The following is a 16947-nucleotide window of genomic DNA, read 5'->3' on the forward strand; positions in this document are numbered from 1 at the left end:
GTACAACATCTGAGGTCTCTGTCCAGAAGAGCGCAGTCCTAGGAACAGCTAAGATACTGCACAGAACCCTCAAACTCCCAGAGTAGAAACATACACCCCCCCCCCCACCCCCCCACCCCCCCATGGGAGGGAGGAGGGTGAGAGGGAGATTTTTTGGGTGCTATTCAGTCAAAATAAGGAATTTAAATTCTTCCATTTTTTTCCTGTTAAAGGGTTTTTTAGGGAGTTTTTCCTTATTCAAATTGAAGGTCTAAGGACAGAGGATGTATTGTTGTATAGATTGTATAGATGAGACAAATATAGGATCTGTGATTTTGGGCTATACAAATAAAAAAATACTTGACCAGTTGCCAGTATTTATATGATGTATTTTTTGTTTTATTCATCTTGAATGTTTCTTTTTTTAAAATCATTTATCTGTTTTTCTAACTCTTCACTTTGGTTCTTGTGTTGCTGTGATGTGTGAGGATCAATAGTCTTGTAGTCACATATTTCTGATTGTCTCATTGTTGCAACTTAAAACATCATGCTGATATAGTCGTTTATAATTATGAGTTATATTAACTTGACATACCATCCATTTCAACTTAGTAAATCATATTTTTTTTACAATAAAACAGATTTACATAAGCAAAACTCCACTGTGAAAATTTAAATACAAATCATACTGCAAATTATGATCAAAACTTTGAGATATTGTGTCTTATTTGAGACATATTACGGAAATTATATATTGTTAAATGTCTAATTTGTTATCTGTTTTTGTGTAAGAAGACTGTGTTGTTTTATATAAAAACAGGGTAGTGTTTGTGAACAATCATATCTTTATTTTAGTAAAAACAACCTTCAATAAGTTTTAAAAGAAAGCAGAATGATCAGACAAACACGTTTTCAGTCATAGAAAAGATTTTATTCACCAACAAAATGAACTTTTATCACATCAGGCTCTGTCTGAGTGTCCCGTCTCAGCACGTGAACAGACTCCTCTCCTCATTCTCGTTTCATCATCAACATTTGAGCTGGAGACACAGATTCAGCATCAGCATCCGTCCGTCCTGCACGCTAACAACTACTACAGTCCAGAGGAGGGAGGAGACGCTCTGAGACAGAAAGGCAGATGGAAGGCACCGTGTGACCGACCTCAGACCCACATACAGTAGTGCCTTCACATTAGTTTAAGAACCGATTTAAAAACACCGAACACGGTCAGTCACACTGACACGCCTCGCAGGCCGACAACGCTCACATATCATCATCATCATCATCATCATCATCACTTCTTAGAGGCACTTTAGCAACAGATGAACACCAGCTGCACAGATTCTGCAATTAATGTACTCGGTTTCAGAGAAGCTGCAGGAAGCTTTAACTCTCGGGTTTAAATGTATATATGTGATTATCCCTGAAGGAAAACGGAAAAGATTCATTATTTTATTTCTTTTAGCAGTGACGCTAAATGTTTGATGCTTTTCCTTGATCTCAAATTTAAGTTATTAGAATAAATCTTTTGGATTTGGACTTTTGTTCAGACAAAACAAAGAATCTGATTACAGAAAAACATACTGAAAGAAAAAGGTTTGGGACTGTTGTAGAGCTGCAACGATTAGTCGATTAGTTACCAACTATTACATTAATTGATTAATTGTTTTCAATCTTTTTTTAAGAAAAAATAAATTCTCTGATTCAGCTTCTATAATGTGAATATTTTCTGGTTTCTTTAGTCTCTGACAGTAAACTGAACATCTTTGGACATTTGATGACATCATGTTGGACTTTGGGAAACACTGATCCACATGTTTGATATGTGGACATTTTATGGACTAATCGATTAATCGAGAAAGCAAATCGACAGATTAATTGATGAGAAAAGTAACCGTTAGTTGCAGCTCTGGTAAAATCTTAAGGGCAAAATGTCAAAGGGGAATAAATGGCACAGAGAAAACAAAGAAGCTTGGACAGATGTTGTGACTGACATGTTCCCAGCTGTTGTTTTGTGGGTGAATTTTTTTTGCGCTGACAGTTTCTGATCTGACCGAGTGTTGATCAGCTGTTAGCGCCAGTTTACCACCGTAAAACTAGAGGCCCATGTGTTAGTTTAATATTGTTAAAGTTTAGGTGTCTGTTAGTGCTGGTGATCCTGTCCAGAACCCGAAGACCTGCACTGCTGCGGTGGCCTTTGTGTTTAGGATTCATGTTTTCACACCTTTTCTGATGGCTGAATGTGTCAACAAATATCATTCTTACAGTTAAAAGATCCCCAGATTTCCTCACAACTTCACACCAGAAAGCAGCACAAGAGAGTTTTAAAGCCCAACAACAAGTTCTTGGAGTCGCCCTCAAACCCCGGACCAGTCCGTCATCTTCATGTTCCCCTCCGTCTCCTCTCACTACAGAAGCTACACAGACAAACACATATTGATTGGTGTTGAAAAGCACAGTGGTGGCGGGTCTCCAGCAAATCCTCCTTGATCTCTCTGCCGTGTTATCTCTACAGACAGACAGGGGGGTTTACCTACACTAGCCTAGCAGCAGCTGGGAGTCGCAGGTGTGTTTGTGAGAGGAGGAGTCACCGCTGGGGGGGGGGTTGGGTGGGCGGGGCCGGACGGAAAGCTTGGGGTCACCGTGATGAGCTCCTCTCCTTGCTGACGCAGTCGTCCTGGCTCCGGGTGTCTCCGTTGGCCGTCATGCCGCAGGTGCGTCTCTTCTTCCTGCGGTGAGACATGGCGTCGCCCTCGGAGCCTGACTCAGCCTGCAGGGAACACAACAACAACAACAACAACAACAACCACATGGTTACAGTGGATTACGTTACAGACATGAACATATCCGTCACATGTTAACACCTGCTGGCAGCGCTAACTCCTTGACTGACTGTCCCTGGTGACAGGTGTGATCCTGAGCGTGCGGATTTATATAAGCAGGGATTGTAACAGAGTTCACACTCAGCAGAACTTTATATCCAACACACTGCAGGAAGGAAACGACTTCTCTGGTTGAGCATAAAAAATACAAAACTTGAGGCAGTCACACAATGATCTGCTTCCTGTCTATTACAAAATAAAGGCGACATGCCAAAAAAATAAGCTTAAAGCTGCAATAAATGATGTTTAGTTTCCATCAGAAACAAGATGTGAACATAAAGGTCTTTGCACACCAAGTCCGTTTTTTTCATCCGACGTCACATTGTGTCAATCACGTTTACGCACCGACTCCGAAAGTTTCATCCGTCATTAAAGTTTTCGGAGCAGGTTCGATTTTCTGCGTTTTTTTTTTTGCATCCGTCAAAAGCCTTTACAGAGTTGTTTGACCACTCAGAGCCACCGTACACGCAAACAACACAGCCTGGAAACACTGATACTATCAGCTGATCACAGGACGACTAGTGACCATGATCTTGTCTGTATGTTGCAGCGTTTTGAGGCTGTCTGAATATTTATGTGTGTGTGTGTGTGTCATGTTGTTCTTTTTACTGTGTGGTTCTTAGAGGACCACAGAATCATCCTCGCTGCTTGACAACTCCATTTTGCCTCGTATTGCGAATTTTCACAACGAATATAATAATAAAAAAACACATCTGACTCAGTGTGCGAGGTTTCTGTGCGTCACGATTTTTGTCGGACTTAGTGTGCAAAGACCTTAACATTGATATATCATCAGCTGTTAAATCAATATGATTAGTGATTAGTAGATTAATCGTTTTGAGAAACTTTATGAAAAAAAAGTCCAAATTCTCTGATTCCAGTACCTTAAATATTTTCTGGTTTCTTTAGTCAAACAACTAATCAATTATTAAAGAAACAATCACGAGTTCGTCCCAAATTGTATCCAGTGTACGGTTTTTTTTTTCGGGGCAGTTGCATCGTTAACGTTTATGCTTGTGCACTAACACAGTGTCATATCTTCTGCTGGACTTGCTATCAGCAGATAATCAATATTAAAGGAGTCCGATCGGGATCAGTAAACTCCACTGCTCTCATGTGATTATCATGTCTGCTTGTGAACGTTTGGTATCAAGTATCAAGACCTCAGTATGCCTGAATCTGAGTGTTACTGTGTGTGTGTGTGTGTGTGTGTGTGTGTGTGTGTGTGTGTGTGTGTGTGTGTGTGTGTGTGTGTGTGTGTGTCAGCACATACATCAGAGGAGTCAGACGAGCTGGAGGATGACGATGATGAAGAGTCACTGGAGCTGTCGGATGCGATGCCCGTTGATTCCTGCAGGTCCACTTTGTCTGCCAGAGCTGCCAGATCAGGTCTCTCCTGCTTCAAAATACTGACAAACAAACAAAATGAACGTTCAACACAGTATTTATTCATCTGGTCCCTTTTTGTCTTACATTATGTGAATTAAACGGCGTCGCCAACAAGAAGCTTTAACATTTATTCACTTATTTTTCTAGAATGAATAATTATAAATGTTAGCTTGTCAAGAATAGTTGGAGGAAACGCTGAATGTTGTTGCAGTTGATTATTATTATTATTATTATTATTATTATTATTATTATTATTATTATTATTATATCCAAACTGACGGTCACAAGTTAAACAGACAGTTTACACAATATTTATCCACAAACTGAACATATTGTGTGAACACAGTGACAAAGCAGGTTAATTAGTTGAATATGGGCCACTTTCCAATGGAGAATAACTGTATATAATCCAGATGTATTACAGCTGCGCTGCCAACTTAGAGGCTACTGTCTGTTTCCAACATTATAAGAAACATTACAAGGTCAATGCTTCTCGCTGAGCACAGTTTAAATTATGTAAATGGTTACTGAGGATAATAAACACAGATATATATTGATTCATGTAAATTTGATAAGACTTTTAGGAGCCAGCTGCCGTCGCTACGAGCGACCAGCTGAGAGTCACCAGTTAACACGGTTAACCTCGTTAAACCGAAACACCAGATGCCCTCCGTCCGTCCGCCGAACAGCCGACAGATACCACTTCCTGGAGAAGACTTTTGTTTTGTGGCTGCGTCATTGTATACAGAGTAGTGCCGTAACCAACGATTATTTTCATTATCAATTAATCTGTTGATTATTTTCTCAATTAATCGATTAGTCTTTTGATCTAAAATATGTTGATCACTGTTTTCCAAAGCTCAAGACGGCATCCTCAAATGTCTGTCCTGACCAACAGTCCACAACCCAAAAGGTTTTCAGTTAACAGTCGTATTCACTATGAACACAGTAATATTTCAGTTAGAGTGGACTAAAAGTTCACATTTAAGAAACTGGAACCAGAGAATTTTAACATTTTTTCTTGAGAAATGACTCAAAGCGATTAACATACAGAGTGATGCAGGGTGTCAGTACGACATGTTAACTTAAATATATAACCGTGATGGAAACAGAGGACGGCGTGAAGCAGAGGGACCGTTTCCTGCTCCGACTCTCAGCTCAGGTTTTGAATGTTAGTAAAGTCGGTTAAATTACTTTAGAAGCAGACGCTGGTCCTCAACCGTCCAGTGTGATCGACTCTTCGTCTGACAGTGCTATCAGCAGCCAATCAGGAGAGACGCTCCGTGCTGCACTTGGATTTTATAACTGAAGTAATATGCACACTTACTGTTTGGAAATCTGATGTTTTCACATCACAAATGATGAACAGCAGCATCGAAACATCAGTAATAATGTTGAGTATTTATAAGAAATATATGTACAGAGAGGAAACATGAAACTCAAGCCCAAATGTTGAATTCTTACCGATACCACTTCCTGGAGAGCTTGGGCCGGCCTCGGACGGTTTTGTGCCACACGATGGGGAAGTTGGTGGTGCTGGCAAAGTTCTGAGTGACGGCGATTGTCGTGTCCAAGTTGAGGACCACGTGCCACCATCCGCCTGCGGACACACAGCTAGTTACCATTAACATCAGAGATGATTAAAAAAGAAACGCTGCTGCTGCTGCGCATTAACAGTCCTCTCAACAAGACTGTTAAACTGATTAGTCTGTCAGTCCACCACAAACGGTGAATTCCAACACAGAACAAACTCAGTATCAGATCGGCTGAGTCTGCGCCTTATTTTGAAAAGCTTTAAAAACTCACCTGTACAGGCATTTGTATAATATTTCTATATGTTTTATCTCTCTGTTTCACTCCTTGGATTCCCTGGTTTTATTGCATTTTCTGTGTACGTTTTAAAAATCTTTGTTTAATTTCTCTGTGTTCATCCTCTTTACACCTATTTTTTTTTTTTTATGGTATTATATTCTGTGAAGCACCTTGTAATTCTTGTTTTGAAAGGCACTATGAAAATAATATATAAATATATTATGTGGCACCTATCATATCTATGTTACTTTTGACTAAAAAAATACTTTTTGTGCAAAAACAGAAAGTCAAATTTACTGGCTTTGTCTTTTCTATACAAACATCTGTAAAACTCACTAATTAACATGAACCTTGTTTGTTTAATCTGAACAGAAACACAAATATGAAAACCTCAGTTTGTGGTTTTAAGGGGACTTAAGTGCTGAAAGTATTTCTTGACAAAGCTCAGTTTCCATCTGTCCATCAGTACATCCTCACTGTGACAACACGACTTCTTAAACTGACTATTACGGCTGTTTACATCCATGCCAGACTTCTAAAACTGTATTTTCTATTTCTTAATGAAGCAAAAGGTGTAATAACTGTTCCTCTAACTGTATTTCTTTAGAGTGTTTTTTTTTTTTTTTTTTTACAGAGTCAGTCAGTCAGTCAGGTGAAGTCTAAATCCTGCAGCTGAGGGTTTAATCCAGCTTCATCACCATCAGCTCTGTTGGCATTACATGAATCCAGGTCACATCTGTTTCACTGCGTGTTGATACACAGAGCTGTTTGTGTCTAAATACACTCGTCCGTGCTGTGAGTCTGTGGACGCACCAAAGAAACTAAAGTGCAAAAACGCAGTTTCTACTGCGTTTTAAACGTCATTTATTAATTGTGTGTGTGGGTCTAATCTGCAGGATCTACCTGGTTCCTCAGATGTGGTGGAAACACAAACAGGATGCATAACAGAGACTTTCAGTCCCAAATTTAGTTCCTGAGATTAGTTCCTCTGATTCCAAAGTACCTGGTGATTCTGGTCTAAACAAGGCTAAAGGCTGAGAATCTGATTGGTTTATAAAACTTCTTTTCTAGAGAAGAGCAGAAGTTATTCAGCTTTCTCGCCATGAAGATGAAGATTTAGAAAATGATGTTGCTTCACTGACCAGGAACAAACACGGTCTCCCCAGGTCTCTGGAGGATCTCTAGTGGTCTGAACTCGGGAGACCAGTTGGGCTGCTGGGTGCGGGGATAAACCACATTGAACCAGGTGATAGCCTCGTCCTGCTGGTTGCCTCCGTCCTCTCTGGTCACCTTGATCAGCTCGCGGGGGGTGTTGGTGGGGAACAGGCACCACCTCTTGTGGCCCTGAACCAGGGCGTTCCAGGCGCTGGTGCCCAGCGGATCGATGTGGATGCCGGTGCCCGAGCGGGCCGGGCCCATCACAAACCACCTGAGGAGGAGACGGGGTGAGAGGATAAACCAGGTGTTCCAGATGTGTGGACAGTTAACATGTCCGTCAGCTTCTGGCGCTTCCTTCCTTTCCCTTTCTGACAAGAAGCGGATTACGTTAAAACAAAACAACCTCACACCAGTTTTAGGCTGCTGGTTCTACACTGCTAGCGGTGTAGAACCATCAGGGCTGCAACTAACAATTTTCATTATCAATTAATCCGTCAATTATTTTCTCCATTAACAGATGTGGTGTTTGGTCGATAAAATGTCAAAAAATGGTGAAAAATGTGGATCAGCGTTTCCCAAAGCCCAAGATGACATCATCAAATGTCGTATTGTCTTCAATTCCATTTTATTTATAGAGTGCCGTATCATAACAAAAGTTATCTCAGGGCACTTTTCACATAGAGCAGGTCTAGACTGTATTCAGATATTCAGTTAACTGTCATAGAGATTAAAGAAACCAGAAAATATTCACATTTAGGAAGCTGGAATCAGTGAATTTGGACTTTTCTTTCATAAAAAATGACTCAAAATAGCTGGAGATTAATTTCATAGTTGGCAACTTAATTGATTAATTGTTTCAGCTCTATAGTACAATGTTAGTGGATTAATCTAATAATGAATTTAAATGTAATATATTAAAAATATCAATTGTTTTTTCATGCAAACACAAACATTTGATAGTTCAAAGTTGTGAGAATTCGATGGGTTTTTTGTGTTAAATTATAGTGAATTGAATATTTTTGGACTGTTTGTTGGACAAAACAAGAAATTTGATGATGTCACAGTGCTCTGGGCTGCTGTGATGTTTTATTGAGTGAACAGTCGGGGGGGGGGGGGGAATCTCACGATTCAATTCTGATTCTTTGGTGGATTTGAATCAGAATCGATTGTTGATTCAAAACCAATTTTTGATTGCATGAATAAAAAAGGAGGCACAATTTTCACTCTTTTACTCCAGAAACATGACTGGCAGGTAAGATAAACGGTCTGGATGAAGGTCACTGTCAGCAGCTTTTTTTGATCTTAAAAAGTTAACTGCATTAATTTAATAGTATCTTACAGTCTTCTGCCTGTATGAGAATATTGAAATTAAAGTGTAATTTACTGACTGACATCACTGGTTAAATGTCTTTTGTAAAAACAGAATTTGGTGTGTTTGCTCTGCAGTAATGGGAGGTTGTTATTAACGTCATGTCTCCAGGGGTGGAGAGCAGCTCCGGGGAAAGACATCGCTGTCCGACGCGCTGAGCGGCTGCAGGGTTTCTGAGGTGAAACAGACTGACTGCTGCAGTGAGTGTAGGTCAAACTGTCTCGTTTGTTACTGCTGGAGTTTGTGGCTCCGCTCTGCTAACATTAGTCTCTCTTTGATGGTGCAGAAAGGATTCACAATATACGTCATGTTCATTTTGCAAAGGTGATGTTTTTAGTCATTAAATCAAAGAAAGTGCCCAAACACTAAAACGTTTTAGAAGATAACTCCAGTGTGTGTGCTGCAGATTGTCCTCACAGTTCAGTTCTGCCTTCTTTGTTCCATTAACATCAAATTATTAATTAACATTTAGAAAAACACACCCCCACTACTAAACAGTTTAATGAAGAAAATATTTTGCAAATGAGTCGATAATCGTTAGTTGCAGCCTAGTAAAGCTCAACGTGATCCATCAATCAATCAGCAGGTGAGCTGAATCAGACAGATCTTGATGCACAGGTTCAGATAACTGGGCAAATAATCTCCCATCCTCTGTTCAGCCAGTTTGAGCCTCTGAGCACTAGGTGGTGCTATAGAGTCACTCTGGCAACTAAAAGTGTATTTAAGAAGTCCTTCATCCCAAGTGCCTTCAGTATTCTAACTCTGCAATCTGTTTTTGATGTCTCATGTGACCATGTCTCTGTGCTTTTTATACTGACTGCTTCATTGTCTCTATCTTGTAAGAATCGTGTGTCGTGCGTCTTTATGTTTTGGGGAGCTGAAGATGATTTTCCACCCTGGTGGACAAGATATATTTTATTCTATTCTACAGATTAATAATAAAAAGAATAAGATACAGCCCGACTCCACTCAGACACTTCTACCAGTTGTGTTGTTGGTTAGCTGAAGAGTTAAAGGGAAAATTCACTGCTGTGAATATGATGACTTCTTAAAAACTACGTCACCTATGTAGCAGAAAAAGGCTGTAGGGTCCCCATACTGCTCTTAAGGAGGAATCCTACAACAACCAGAATGCATTGTGCATGTCCAGTTCAATCATCTACTGATTGGATGGCTGTCTGCAGGTCGTCTCTGAAGAAGACAGGCAACTTGTAGATTTGCCAGTAAATGAGCGGGGAGCTATGGGTGCATTGTAATGATACAATGCTGGTTGAAAATCTGCAAAGTTTTAAACAAAGGTCACACCTGTACGGCGGTCTGCGCTTCTCCCCTGCAAACTGGAACAGGTCGTCTCTGAAGAAGACAGGCACCTGGTAGTCCTCCAGCAGCTTCCGGCGCTTGGCGTGTTCACCGTAGCTGCTGTCAAAGATGTAGAGCGGGCTGTCATCCCTGGTTGCTTCCAGGTACTCCACGTAGTACTTCATCTTCATTTTCACTGAGTATCCGTCATTGTCCTCCCCACACTTGAATTTCTGGTTGCGGTACTTGCGTTTGAGGCGCTCAAGAGTCCATTTTTCTCGGGCGGGCCAGGTCTCCTGGCAGTTCAGCAGGACAACAGGCTTGTAGGGCCGCTCGAAGCGCTGGATGAACTCTTCAGGACTGACATGAAGGGCGTCCACACGCTCAACATTGTCCTGAAACAGCAAACGTCAGTGCAGAGATACACAGAGTGAGTATTGGTCTACAGCATTTCCAGAATCCTCACAGACTCATCTGTCCTGGATAACAACATATTTCATCCATTGCATTATTATCAGGGCTGCAACTGATGATTATTTTCATTATAAATTTATCTGCTGATTCTTTTCTTGAATAGCTGATTAATCATTTGTCTGGGAATTTTCATTAAATAGTGAAAAACGCCCGTTAATAGTTTCTCACAGCTCAAGCAGATGTATTAAAATGTCTTGTCTTTGTCTAACCAACATTTTTCAGTCATATGACAAAGAAAAACAGCAAATCTTCACAGTACAGGAGCTGAAATTAATGAATATTTGCTTTAAAGACTATTAGACCTGCAACAATTAGCTGATTAATCAATTAGTTGCCAACTATTGAATTAAACACCAACTATTTTATTGATTGATGAATCGTTTTGAGCAATTTCTTAAGAAAACATCCAATTTCTCTGATTCCAGCTTCTTAAATGTGAATATTTTCTGGTTTCTTTAGTCTCTATGACAGCAAACTGAACATCTTTGGATTGTGGACAAAACAAGACATTTGAGGACGTCGTCTTTGGGAAACACTGATCCAGATTTTCCGACATTTTACAGATCAAATAATCTACTAATCAAATAAACAACTAATCAATTGATCCTGAAAATAATGGACAGATTAATTGATAATGAAAATAATGGTTAGTTACAGCCCTAAAAATGACAGAAAATGGTCAACTGATTATCATAATGGTTGCAAATTCATTTCTTGTCAATCGACCAATCGTTGAAGCTCTAATTATTAACATTATTTTGTTATTACTATTGTTTATTTAACAGGGACAATTCACAATACATTTAAAGCACCAGATATATCTTAAAGCTAACTCTCCTCTGTAGTGCCTGGACAGAGGCCACTGATGATATGAAAAAATACTTTCATTTAACTTCCTATTAACCAGTGGTGGAAGAAGTATTCAGATCCTTTACGTAAATAAAAGTATCAATAAAGCAATGTAAAAGTACTCAATTGCAAGAAAAAGTTCCTCATGAAAAACACATAAGTATTATGAGCTTGATGTAGTTAAAGTATTGCAGTAAAAGTAGAGGTTTGGTCCCTCTGACTGATTGATATATATATATATATATATATATATATATATATATATATATATATGACATCATTAGATTATTAATACTACTTCACCGACATCTGAGATGTGACCCCGACTACACACTGCTTTTTGTAAGCCGTCAAAAGCCAAAAAGGTTGGAAATCACTGGTTTGATCTTAACAATGTGTTGTATTTTAAAAGCTTGTTATATTATCCATTGTGTCAAATCTTCATCTGAAAAGTAACTAAAGCTGTCAAATAAATGTAGTGAATATTTCCCTCTGAAATGTAGTGGAGTGGAAGTATAAAGTAGCATCACATGGAAATACTCAAGTACAAATACCTCAAAATTGTACTTTGATGCAGTACTTGAGTACATGTACTTAGTTACTTCTTACTCCACCACTACTACTTATTAATCATTGAGTGAAAGTGTTTCCATCTACAATCTTTGTTCAGATTGACATTAATCTGAATACTGTTGAGGCACCAGAGCTATCAGAATAAAGTATATGAAACACTACATAACAAAACTTTTTCAGTGTCAACATATGTTAGCTGAAAGTCTAAATGGGCATAACGTGACCAGCAGCTCGTCAGGTTTCTGTGCCTACGTGACAAACTGCACTCCTGCGGCGGCTAGCTGCTGTTAGCTTAGCTCTGAATGCTACAGTGACAGTTACCTTTACGGTGTGATGCGACAGGTCGAAAGTCTCATGATAATCGTGCTTTATCCAGTCTAATGAATCCTTTAGCTCGGGCCTGGCGCTCCGTTTCGCCTCTTTAATCCTCTTCTTACTCTTATGGTTCATTCCTCCTGAGTGTTATCGCGGCTCAGCTAGCTATGGAGCTAACCCGACACTAGTGCAGAAACACATACGACGCTACTAGCCTGCACTGATTGTCGGCTAGCTGACACTCTCGCCGTAATTGTGTGACAAGACAACAAAACCACAAGTCGGGTGCTATTTAAATCACGTCTCCAGGTCTTTACCAACAAATGTCAGGACGCTTTTACACCTGCCTGGTCGAAATACTTTAATAAACAGTTACCAACAACAGAAGCTAGTTTGCTAGCTGGCAGGCGACACAATGCTTTTGCAACTCAACAGCGCCCGCCCCTGCTTGCCTATATAGAAAGCTCATTGGCCACAGCAACCGCGAAAGCAAAACAACGATTGGTTAAAATGTTGAATAAGCCTTCCCGCCAGTCATACTGCGTGGATTTGATTGGCTGTGGTTGTGTATCCTTCTTGTGTTTTGGTGGACGCGAAAATAGCATGGGAAAGGATAAAGGCAAAAGCGTGGTTGATAATGATACGATGAAAACATAAATTTGTCAGTTAAAATGGTTTAATATGATTTTCTAATGAGAAGACGGGGAGTGAGAACATTAGCTGGAGATGTATTAGTTTAATTAAGGGGGCATTAACATGCACGATGGACCACAGCGGAGGCGAAACATCTAACGTTAGCTTAGCTTACAAAGTTTTCACGTTTGGAGAAAACAAGAAAAACACACTTTCTGTCTCCATACCTGAGGTCAGTTTGAGTATTTATATAAGTACATTATTATACTGGATGCACAGCAGTTTGTAGTATACCTTTGCGTGGAGCTGATATCAACTTACGATATGCTGTCATGGTACTAAAGTGCTATTAAAATATGTATATTTAAGTTAATCATGGGTATTAAAAGGGTATATTCGTTATAGAACAGAACACGCGAGACTTTCAACGATACGTTAAAGTCCTTTCTTCAATCCGGCATACATCCAGTACACAAAGATGTATTCATTAAAAATGTTTGGTTGAATTTGTTTAGTTAATTTCATTTCGGCTTTATTGTCAGACTCAAAATCAATTAGAAAAACATACAACACAAACAAGGTAGACTACATACATTAGAATAAAAAGAAAAACATTGCCGCTTCTTACAAAAGACAGTTATACCAGTGTTTCCACAGGGGTGACTGGTATCGTACAACACTAAAACTAGGATTTGACAGCAGCATGATGACCCACAGATACATTCATACATCAGATTTCAACAGAGCCTGGAAAGTGTCGAGTCCTGCATCATTAAACAAGTCGCTTGCACTGCACGACCTCGTTTTTTAAAAGGAATATCGTTACAGGCAACCTGAAACTCATGCATGCTCGCCTTTTTAATCTTTGCCCACAAGGAGGCAGTATAGAGAGGAGAGCAACATGCTCTGAAGAGATTTATCCTAATATAGTCTGAGCACAAGTTAGTTTGAGCATAATACAGCACTGCCTATGCATGGATTAGTGCTGCGACCAATGATTATTTTCATTATCACATAATCTGTTGATTATCCCTGATTAATCAATTAATTGTTTGGTCCGGAAAACACTGAAAATGTCTTTCACTGGTTCCCAAAGCTAAAGATGATGTTCTCAAATGTCTTATTTTGTCCACAACCCAAAGATATTCAGTTAAATAGTTGGCGATCAATTTAATAGTTGACAACTAATGCATCATTTCACTGTAAACTGTGACCGTCCCTCTCAGGTTCTGGATTCACAGTACGGCATGTACGTGTGGCCATGTGCAGTGGTGCTGGCTCAGTATCTGTGGACACAACGAGAGGAGCTGAGAGACAGGACAGTGCTGGAGGTGAGACGGATCTGAACTGACATCTTTAAAAAGAAGGAGCTTGAGCTTTAACAACACGATGGACGTTATTTCTCTCCACAGCTTGGTGCAGGTGTGAGTCTACCAGGTGTGGTGGCAGCCAGGTGTGGTGCAAAGTTGATCCTGTCCGACGATGCGAAGAAGCCGCTTTGTCTGGAGAACTGCAGGCGCAGCTGTGAAGCCAACGGTGTCACTGATGTGCTCGTGGTGGGTCTCACCTGGGGGGAAGTCTCACCTGATCTCGTCCTGCTTCCAAAACTGGACATCATCCTGGGATCAGATGTTTTCTACGAGCCAGGAGGTTGGTTCCAGAGCAGAAACAACATGTACATACATTATTATTGATTAATCTGCCAATTATTCTCTCGATTTGTCTATAAAATGTCAGAATATACCTGTTTTACTTTCTTAAAGTTAAAAGAGACGTCTTCAAATGTAAAAAATCCAAACATATGTAGTTTTCTATCATGTGTGACACAGAAAAGCTGCAAAGTCTCACATATGAGAAGCTGCAACAACTGACTATTTGGCATTTCTGTTCAAAAAATGATTAAAGCAATTATTTGATTATCAGAGTAGTTACTAATTAATTTTTGTTGGAGTTTTAATGACCTGAGGAGGAGTTTACATCCTAGAATTATACACAAACTACTCATGATGGGTCTGATTCTGATGTTTTTTAGTGTTAATATCTTTAATTCAGACTGTTTTAAGCAAAAAAAATATTATTAAATTACACATATCGTAATTTTTTCAAGCAAAAATGCTAAACACTCTCTGGCTCCAGCTTCTCTAATGTGATTATTTTCTGCTTTTCTCTGTTTTGAGTTCTGGTTTTGGACTGTTGGTTGGAACTATTTCTGACATTTTATAAACAAAAAGTTTGATGGAGAAAATAATCAGCCGTGTTCAGCTGTCCACATACTTTTGACAATACAGTGTAAAATTTAAATTCATCTCTTGATCTGTTACAGAGTTTGAAGATGTCCTCGTGACTGTTGCTTTTCTTCTAAGAAAAAACCCGACAGCCCAGTTTTGGACAACATACCAGGAAAGAAGGTATATCTGTGGGATTGTGGGAAATGGTGTCATCTGGGGGCGTCAGTAGTCTAGTTTTCGGTAGCTTTGCCAGCTTGTGTATTTGTACCATAGAAGAAGTTTAACGATGAAGAAAATAAATAGAAAATGAGTGAAACTCTCTGCAGCAAAGTGAAACATGCATTAAAGGACGGGTTCACAATTTTTCAAAGTGTCTTAAAACAGCAGTCAGCCGTCAAATGAACATTGAAACCTGTTTTTCTTGCTGTAATTGTCGTGGAAATTGTCTGAAAACACTAAACACTCATGAAATAATACACAAAACACTGGTGGGTTGAAGATTAAAAATTACTATTGTACAATAAGGAGACAGAACACACAAATATTTGCATCAGCTTGTCTCACCAAACAAAGGAAAGGAATGGAATGGAAAAAACAAAGGAAGGAACAGAGAAATGATTTATAATTAGTCAACGTATCAGCTTATATGATTACAACCAATGGCACACAGTCACAGGATATATATTTATATGCACACTTATGTTACATAAGAGTCACATTTCCCCTTGAGCTGTTGACTTGTTTTGCTTATTCTAGATTGCAGAGTATGACCTTATTTGGCGTGAAACGGGATGGGAAAGGCCAGTGGGGCCTCTTAACACTAACAAAAGAACATTCCTATCCGGAGGCAGACACAGAGAGACCCAAGGACAATGTATTTGTATGTTAAAATGATAAGATAATCATCTGATCGTCTCATCACCTCAACATAATCATTCCTCCTGTTCATACTGACCATTAGAAGATCCCTTCATAATGACCTTACAATGGAAGTGATGGAAAAATGTATTTAAAAGTTTATCTGAAGCTAATATGAAGCTTCAGCGTCCAAATGAGTCAAATCAAGTAGATATCTTTCAACGTTACAGTCTTTTTAATGCCAAAGTTCCTCTTTTTGTTACTATACTTCCACCTGCAGCTCAACAGGGAAACACTGTCCGAGGAAACACAAAGAGGGAAATTTATGTAAATGTGTCAGATATCCACTTGATATGACTAACTCAGACTGCTGAAGCTGAATAGAAGCTTCACACAGACTTGCACAACATGACTCTTCAAGTGAAAAACAAACTGAAACCTTTTACGATAAAAAAAACTTACAATAGCAGTTGAACTTTTTTTGAGATTCACTTTAATTGATGGCAGTTGGATACTAATGACAGTTAAACAAGCGTTTGAATGTCATTGGTTGATTCTGAACCAGTTATAAAAGGGTGTTCACACTTATGCAGCCAGGTTACTGCAAGTTTTTTGAATCTTTTCTGCTTTGTGAGAAAAAAATCTGGTTTCTGCTTTAACTCTCATATCTGTCGTCCTCTTTGTGTTTCAGTGCTGACTGGTCGATTGAAGCTTTGCTCCACAGATGGAAACTGAACTGTGTCGAAGTCAAACTGGAGAGTTTTAACGCCGATAAATCTCAGCTGGCTGGATCGACTCTACCAGGCAGGCACATCATCCAGATGATGATAATCACACTGAAGACAGAAGACGGACAGTAAAAGACAGATTTGTGGGGGTTTTTATCGTCTCACTTCCCTGCACATGTTGCCTGTCATCATTATTCATTGTCGTTGCCTCACAGCTGGGTAACAATAAACATGGAGGAGAGCAACAACAGCGACGGGGGTCAATGGAGAGATGAGGAAGTTTCACATTTGTTGGACATTTATGGAGAAGCTTCTATTCAAGCCAAACTGTAGGAACTTATCGTAACCGGATGCTAGCAGCCATGTCATCCACGTTAATGATCTAACGTTGTTGTTGTTGT

The 16947-nt window shown here is 39.5% G+C and overlaps 2 protein-coding genes across 3 annotated transcripts; one reads left to right on the plus strand and one right to left on the minus strand.

The window, feature by feature from the left end:
- Positions 1-888: 888 nt before the first annotated feature.
- Positions 889-12518, minus strand: jmjd6 (jumonji domain containing 6, arginine demethylase and lysine hydroxylase). The gene is made up of 6 exons (XM_044330320.1): positions 12106-12518; positions 9895-10283; positions 7205-7491; positions 5715-5850; positions 4135-4270; positions 889-2749 (listed from the first exon to the last, which is right to left on the minus strand). The coding sequence occupies exons 1-6, from the start codon at positions 12232-12234 to the stop codon at positions 2618-2620; spliced, it is 1209 nt and encodes a 402-aa protein (XP_044186255.1). The 5' UTR covers positions 12235-12518; the 3' UTR covers positions 889-2617.
- Positions 11554-16850, plus strand: mettl23 (methyltransferase like 23). Of its 2 annotated transcripts, none has more exons than XM_044330326.1 (5): positions 11554-11576; positions 13959-14063; positions 14145-14382; positions 15056-15140; positions 16510-16850. In XM_044330326.1, the coding sequence occupies exons 2-5, from the start codon at positions 13980-13982 to the stop codon at positions 16676-16678; spliced, it is 576 nt and encodes a 191-aa protein (XP_044186261.1). In that variant the 5' UTR covers positions 11554-11576; positions 13959-13979; the 3' UTR covers positions 16679-16850. The 2 variants fall into 2 exon arrangements, with proteins under 2 accessions (XP_044186261.1, XP_044186260.1); XM_044330325.1 differs by lacking the exon at positions 11554-11576 and adding an exon at positions 12681-12964.
- The last annotated feature ends 97 nt before the right edge of the window (positions 16851-16947 follow it).

Source organism: Thunnus albacares, chromosome 17 (assembly GCF_914725855.1).
Source record: "Thunnus albacares chromosome 17, fThuAlb1.1, whole genome shotgun sequence".
NCBI lineage: Eukaryota > Metazoa > Chordata > Actinopteri > Scombriformes > Scombridae > Thunnus > Thunnus albacares.

Coding starts and splice junctions, on each gene's coding strand:
- mettl23 (XM_044330325.1), top strand. CDS start 12,863: ATGGACCACAGCGGAGGCGAAACATCTAACGTTAGCTTAGCTTACAAA. Junction 14,064..14,144: donor GAGACAGGACAGTGCTGGAG/GTGAGACGGATC, acceptor TTCTCTCCACAG/CTTGGTGCAGGTGTGAGTCT. Junction 14,383..15,055: donor TGTTTTCTACGAGCCAGGAG/GTTGGTTCCAGA, acceptor GATCTGTTACAG/AGTTTGAAGATGTCCTCGTG.
- jmjd6 (XM_044330320.1), bottom strand. CDS start 12,234: ATGAACCATAAGAGTAAGAAGAGGATTAAAGAGGCGAAACGGAGCGCC. Junction 10,284..12,105: donor TGTCGCATCACACCGTAAAG/GTAACTGTCACT, acceptor TTGCTGTTTCAG/GACAATGTTGAGCGTGTGGA. Junction 4,271..5,714: donor CTCTCCAGGAAGTGGTATCG/GTAAGAATTCAA, acceptor TTTGTTTGTCAG/TATTTTGAAGCAGGAGAGAC.